General features: G+C 36.1%; 1 protein-coding gene across 1 annotated transcript; it reads left to right on the top strand.

Moving 5' to 3' along the window:
• Positions 1-3,388, top strand: CBG13138 (the record flags this gene model as incomplete). Its single annotated transcript, XM_002646698.1, has 8 exons — positions 1-106; positions 939-1,218; positions 1,266-1,395; positions 1,442-1,506; positions 1,556-2,109; positions 2,157-2,268; positions 2,315-2,503; positions 3,334-3,388. The coding sequence occupies 8 exons, from the start codon at positions 1-3 to the stop codon at positions 3,386-3,388; spliced, it is 1,491 nt and encodes a 496-aa protein (XP_002646744.1).
• Between the last annotated feature and the right edge of the window lie 4,111 nt (positions 3,389-7,499).

Genomic DNA, 7,499 nt, shown 5'->3' with positions numbered 1-7,499 from the left:
ATGAACGCGGAACAAAGCAAGAGTCTGCTTTCTAGCGGGCACCTTTCGGCCGATCCATATATTAACAACTGCTATTCCGAAATGTGTATGTCGACGACACAAGTTGGTGAGTAATGGAAAGGAAGTAATACTCCTTTACAGTAAACACCTGTATTAAGAGGGCAAGCCCTTATATTGTTCCGTGGTACCTGTGGAGGACCCTTCTGTTACAGGAGCCCTAGGGATGTTTGGAATGATCTTTTCGGAACTTTTCGGAATGTCGAAAACTCTACTTTTAAAAAGTTCGGAATTTCGGAATTTTCAAAATTCAAATTTAAAAGTAGAAATTCCATCTTTCCATCACAAGAACGCCGAAAAAAGGTTGAAAATTGACAAAAAGATTTTTAAAACGCAAAAATTGAAAGTAATTCTGCCCGCAAGCAAATTTTTTGAAAAAAAAATTTCGGAAAAATTCCGATCGGCATTTTCGGAATTGTGATTTCCGTTCCAAATATCCCTGAGGTGCCCTTTAATTAGGGGGTCCTTCTATAGTATTTTTCCTGACATTTTTCCGAAAACGTTATCGAAAAAATTCGAGAAATTCTTGTTCGATATTCACGAAAATCTATCAATTTTACACAAATTGCAAGTTTTAACAATTTTCTTCAAAGTTTTAGAGTTTCCAAAATATTTTTCACCAAAAATGTACTGAAATTTTCAATTTCAAACAACACATATTCAAGGGAGGCTTTTTATTTATCCAAGTCCCTCTTGGAGGGCCCTTCTGTTAGAGGGGCCCTTTTAATTCAGGTTTTACCTAAATTAGCTTTTTAGAACATCCTAGATCCTTTTGAACAATTATTTTTTTTCCAAATCAAAAACTTTGAAAAGAAAGGAAAAATCATGTATAGGAAAAACTAACTCTGAGAATCATATATTCTAGCTCATATTAATTTCAGCTCCACAACCTGGAAAACACAAAATCGGATGGGTAATCGCAGCGATATTTATCATAGCCGATATGGTCGGAGGAGGAGTTGTAGCGATGCCTGTCGCGTTCAAACTGTCTGGACTTCCTATGGGTATTATCATTATGCTTACGGTAGCAGTTAGCTTCGAGTACACTGGATATCTTCTTGGAAAAGTGTGGAACAAAATCATGGAGAGGAATCCTCATATTGGAGTTTGTCGGAAGCCTTTTCCGGAAATGGCAAAACGAACAATGGGAACTAACATGCAGTAAGAAATATTAATCAAAGTTATGTTTCCGTATCTTCAATTATCAGACGGTTTACATCAGTTCTTGGAAATGTGACTCAATTTGGAGTTTCTGTGGTTTATCTTCTACTTTCCTCGAATATTATCCACTATTTTTTGAGTCATGTTCTTCATTTGGACTCTGTTTCCAATTGCTTGGTGAGACTTTCTGAAAGGGATCATTCCAATTAAAAATCATATTCAGGTCATCACTGCTCTGGCTTTTATCATCTGGCCCTTCACTTTGCTTGCCAGTCCAGGAGAATTCTGGTGAGTTTATATTGTCGATTCATATTTTACGATTTTTTCGAAATTTCAGGATAGTGATTGTGTTTGCAATGTTAACTACAGTCATCGCTGTTGTTTCTATTCACACTGGAATTGCTCTTGACTCTTCTGCTTGCTTCGCTGCTGTCTCTTATCCTCAAACTACTAGTACATCAACAGTACTTTCGTTCGGAATCTTTTTGTTCGCCTTCTCCGGACACTACGTCTTCCCAACAATTCAACATGATATGAAGAATCCTAGAGATTTCACCAAATCAATTATTGCTGGATTCTTGGGAGTCGTTGTTCTGTATCTTCCACTTTGCATTTTTGCATTTGTGGTCTACGGAGATTCGATGGCCGAGTCAGTGATCTACAGTATTCAGAGTCCTTTCCTTCAACTTTTGGCAAATCTGATGATTGCATTCCATTGTATTATGACACTGGTCATTGTCATTAATCCATTGAATCAAGAAGTGGAACATTATGCAAAGATATCTCATGCATTCGGAGTCGGAAGAGTGGTTACAAGAACCATCGTTTTGTTCCTTGTACTCTTTGTCGCACTTACAGTTCCAGATTTCCAGCCAGTCATGAATCTTGTCGGTTAGTAGAACAACGATATTTGCTCATCAATTATCAATATTTTTCAGGTGCATCAACGATTCCAATGGGTTGTGCTGTCCTTCCATCTCTTTTTTTCTTATATTCTGAAGCAGCAACTGAAGAAGAATGGAGGAAGGGTAAAATTCCAACACTGAAAGAGTATGTTCATCTGAATTCCGAATCCATGTAAATATATCAAATTCAGAGTGTTGGAGCGAACTGATAAAACAGTTTTGATAATCAATTTGGTGATTATCTTTGGTGCCATTCTTGGCGGAGTTCTCGGATCTTATCAAGGAGTTTTGAAGCTTGTTAAAGCGAAATTCACACAACCTTGTTACATTCGTCTCTTCACTGAAACTACTTATAACTCGACATTCCAAGTCAAAAATGTGTAAGTTGGGGATTTTTTCAGTGCACCGTCTCCCACAGAAGAATTACAAACTGCAAATTTAAGTTTGATCTAGCAGGAAAAAAATTGGGCTAGCAGGTATGGAGTATAATTCCAGATTTTATTACTGTGTTTGCTGAGATTCAAAATGATTCAGATAGTTCTTGAAAAAGTGTTTAAAAACCATTTTTGATTTTTAAGATACCGTAACCCTGCAATAGCTCCCTAACTATTGACTTTGAACCAATTTATCTCGGATCCTGTCAAAGATTGAAAAAGGTTGTCAACTGATAATATTTTTGAGATTTTATGAATATCAATTTATCAGTTTATCAAATCTGGAAAATTGGCATTTTCGGAATGTTTTTTCTGGAAAAGGACCGTACAGGATTCTTAAACCACTAATTAAATTTTTAAAAATCTTGAATTGTCTTGAAAGTTCACAAAATCGGAAAAAATCATAAACTATCAGCCTGTTTGCCGCACCTCTGGTGCTTCAAGCAGCTGACTGGCGCGTCTTCGGCGCAATTAATTAATAATTAGAATTATCTACCACATATCGCAATTAATTTATTATTAGAATTATCAACCATCCAAACTAAATTTGCAATCCGTAATTCTTCTGTGGGAGAGCGTGTAGTGTTAGTCATAAGAACTTCCTTGTATTTGCTCGTAGTTCTCGGATGTTTGTCTCTAGTACAAACAGATAGTAACGTCATGTAGATCGGTCAAACCTTCCTACAAATCCTTGATCCTGGCTTAATGCCTTAATTTGTTTTGCCTATAGAAAATATCAAGTTCTCCGATTCCTCAAAAACATCGAACTTTTCCAGATGCTGCGGTATGAATCGTGACATCAACGTATTCAATGTGACCGACTTCTGCTGACCTCTTCACTGATCACAACCTCATCGAATCCGTTCACTTTTGTCCTCCCTCTTCTCATTCACTTCTTCTTCCCAACACAGTCTTTTATGTATCAAGTCTTGTACATTTTCTTCCAATTAGAGATATAGATGAGTTCATTCGACCTTTTAGATGTCCCGTATGTGTTTGTTTACACGGGGACATATCCTCTTCATTCTCTTCCTACATATTTTCTTTTTATCTCATTACCCTGTCACAACAAACAAAATCTAGTCATTCTCTTTACAGGAGTCTCTCTTCCGAAAAACAAGAACACTTCCATTTGCTCTTGTTTCTTTTTTTCCCTAGATACCATCTCATTTTTCAAATTGTAATCTAATTATATATATAATGTATTTAATTTTCGATGGTTTCTCTACAGGTAACCATGTTTTCACCCAGTCTCTCTCTCTCTCTTCCCGAATTTCCCCCAGTACTTTCCATTTCATTTTGGAGCAAATAAATCAGTAAATATCTTTATATCTTTTTGAATACGATGAAAATAGGTGCAGAATGTTTTGTGGTCACTTCTTCTTCTGGACGTCATCAAATTGTGAGAAAGATCCATGGAAAAAGAGTGAAAAGAATCTAGGTCACTGATGAAGACGTTTCGTAATTTTTGAGAATCAACTGATTTCTTATCGCGTGATGTTCCTTCTTGAATAGAGTCAAGTCCTAAATAATCGAAAATTGAGAATCTTCGTTAAGTATTCAGAAAAGATGCGGGTCAATTTTTAAATTGAAACACTAATATTAAATTTCCGGAGAATTGTCACGAAATGTTGAAAATTACCATTCAGAGCAGTCCAAAAACGCCCATTTTTCAGTTATCCTGTTTTTTTTGGCTCCGCGTCACTTCGAAACCGGTCATTCCTTGTAATACGTACGAATAGTTAAATTTCGGACTACAAAAGAAATTTTAGGGATTTTAAATATGCGTTTTCTGATAGAACACATTCTGAAACTCGAAAAATTTGATGTTCCCAAAAGAAGAAGACTCTTGAATTTTCGGATTTTCGGAATGTGTTCCATCAGAAAAAGCATGTTTGAAAACCCTAGAACCATTTTTGTAGTCGGAAACTGGTCCTATCGCTTGTATTCCCACAGTTTCGAAATTTCGCGGTTTCGAAGTGACGCGGAGCTTTTTATCTAGGGACTACGTTTGATCGGGGTCTAAGAAAATTGGGAATTTAGAAATCAGAGGAATTCCTCATTCAAAAACTCAGAAGTTCAGTATTTTCTGAATTCAGTATCTCGGAAATTAAGATATTCAGAATTTTGAGATGTTTAGTTTAAAGATAAGTGAATTCAAAAATTCAAAAGTTCAACTTTTTCTGGAACTCGGAAATTGAAATTTTAGAAGTTTTGGGAGTTGAAATTACTAGAAATATACATTTCAAAATCTCCGAAATCAATGTAATGAAGTTCAAGCTTTTGAAAATCCCATTTTCGTATCGTCCCAACTCTCAAAAATGCCGCTTCGTTCAATTCAACCTAAGTTCATATACGAAGTTTATCAAATCCCATCACTGGTCGCCATCATATTTCCGGACAAGCTTTACTTTTATGAAAAACTTTCCAAATTATTTCCTTCCTTCCTAGTCTATCGCATCAGGTGGTGCCAGGGACGACTCATGGTGACGTGGATGGCAACAATGGTTTCGACTTCTGGGACGAGACAACTCCCATTTGTAATGTTGTTATCGTCAGAATGATGAGCAATTCATTGGTTTGGAACATATAAAAAAGGATGATAAACAATAAAATACAAGGTGTTCCTTCATTTGGTTAGATAAGTGTTTCGCTTTTTATTAATGTAAAACCTGTAATACAAGGGCCCCCACACTGTCAAGATTGAGTCAATTTATCTCTGTTCCTGTCCAAGTTATGAAAAAAGGTGTCAACTGATAAATTGTTTATCATAATATTACAATCATTTTATCAGTTTATAAATTTTTATATCTTTACCAGGAGCCGAGATAAATTATCTCAAACTTGATAGTGTGTGGGCCCTTCTTTTACAGGTTTTCTATTTCAATATATATCTGTCCATCTGCTCAGAAAAATCAGTTTGCTCCTTTTCAATTTTAATTTTTAATATGATTTCTCTTTCTCCAGAACTAAACAAACATGAATCAAAGTAGAAGAGTTTCCAGAATGACATCTTTTATGAATCGTTCGTAATGAATATTCTCCAACGTCATTTTGTAGATTTAGGGTGTGCCCCATCCTGTCACCGAACGACTCATATTTCCTTTTTGATTTGGTTGAGATTTCCAAAATATATATCCTCTTCTCTCTTTTTTGCAAATGTCCGTGTCTACTCAATCTCATTTTGATATTTCGAGCACATCATATTCACTCTCAATTTCCTGAATGTGTGTGTGGGCCAAAAAGATCAACGGACATGTGATGAATAAGTTTCTGGCTCCTTAGTAACTTTCAGAATCTCTTCTAGATTCTGAAGGTGATGCCTGACGTCTTCATCCAGTCATTCAGTTTCCACGCATGTCACAACATATTGCACGAGACTTGGAATCGTGAGAACTTTCTAGAGTTGATAAGTGCTTCCGATACTAGCCTTTGAATTCATTTGTTCTCGGTATATAGTGTTTCTGGAAATCTTCTGACTCAGAAATTCAGAGATGTATATAAGGAAAATGATTAAAGTTTTGTAGACTTGTTCATCTTTATGTTTATTTTTCGGTCCGTCCCAAGTAAGATACCGTAAACTCTAATGACATTTTATCAGTTAATCAGTTTTTGGTATCATTTACAGAAATTGAGATACATTGGCTCGAAGGTGACGGTTTGAACGAAGTTTGAATCTAGTGTAGTTTTTAGGGCATTCAGTGAATAAGTTATAAGTAATTCATTTATAGGAAATTGAAATTACTTAGAAAATATTAATTTTTCCCATATGGCACTTGAGTGCACGGCCTTAGATTTTTCAGTAGATTGGCAATTTTTCAATTATTCTGGAACAAAAAATAGAAGCTGTGGCCGAAGGTCCCACAACGACAGCTACCGTAACCTACTATATTTTCTGAGATTACCGTAAAACTGAGATAGAAGGGCCCTATTATCTCGGTTTCTATAAAAGCCATCGAAATTTTGTCAATTGATAAAATGCTGGTGATATTATGAAAAACATTTTATCAGTGGACACATTTTTGATGACTTTCACAGGAACCGAGGTAATTGAGCTTAAAATTGAAAGTGTGAGGGGCCCTTCTATTACAGGTTTCATTGTATCTCGATTTTAGTGAGTTTTCGGTCAATTTTTCTAAAAATGAGGGAAAACGCACGAAAATTGAGAAAACAATTAACGAAAATAAATGTATTTTTAAGTTACGGTAGATTTCCTTGTGGGACCTTCGGCCACGGCCGACGATGTTTCTCTGCCACGGTTCCAATTTTTTGGTACCGGAATAATACATTTCACATACCCTAAAATCACCCACACTTCGTTCAAAATCTTATCAATCTTCAAAATAGTCCTGAAAGGGTATGGGAATATTTCTGAAATTTCTTGCAAAATCATAATTTTTGATCGAATTTCCAAACTGCACAGCTATGTGAGTAAAACTTCTCACGATTTCGAAATTTCTCCTAGCTACAGTAGTCGTGCAATTTTCTATGAGCAACAATCCAAACCACAAAACCCATTTTCAACTCATTTGCTGCCCCCTCAAACCTCATCCAAATAGTACGATTCCTTTAATTTTTATGGGTCCTCCTCCCACCAGTTTCCATTAACCCCACGCCCTCTCCAAGCTCCGCCCTTTTCTTTTCTCTTCAGATTTCGTTGTTCATTTTACACCATCTTCCACGTCACGTCATACACGCCTTCTTTTTCTTCTATCAGTTGAAAAATCTATGGTTCTGAAAAATGGGATTGTTTCCTCCTTGTGTCTGTTTGGCTCAAGCCTTATCTCCTTTCGTTTAATTGGTGTCTACCGATTCTGATTTCAATCTAGAACATAATACAGCGAAAAATAAATAAAATCAGGCCATTCAATTTGAATACCGAGTCCCCGGTGTTTTTATTTTCTTTATCGAATTCCGTAATTCCGTGAGGTCTCTCATCTCA

The sequence above is a fragment of the Caenorhabditis briggsae genome (assembly GCF_000004555.2).
Source record: "Caenorhabditis briggsae complete genome, chrII, whole genome shotgun sequence".
Taxonomy (NCBI): Eukaryota; Metazoa; Nematoda; class Chromadorea; order Rhabditida; family Rhabditidae; genus Caenorhabditis; species Caenorhabditis briggsae.
This window is presented reverse-complemented; position numbering and strand designations above follow the sequence as displayed.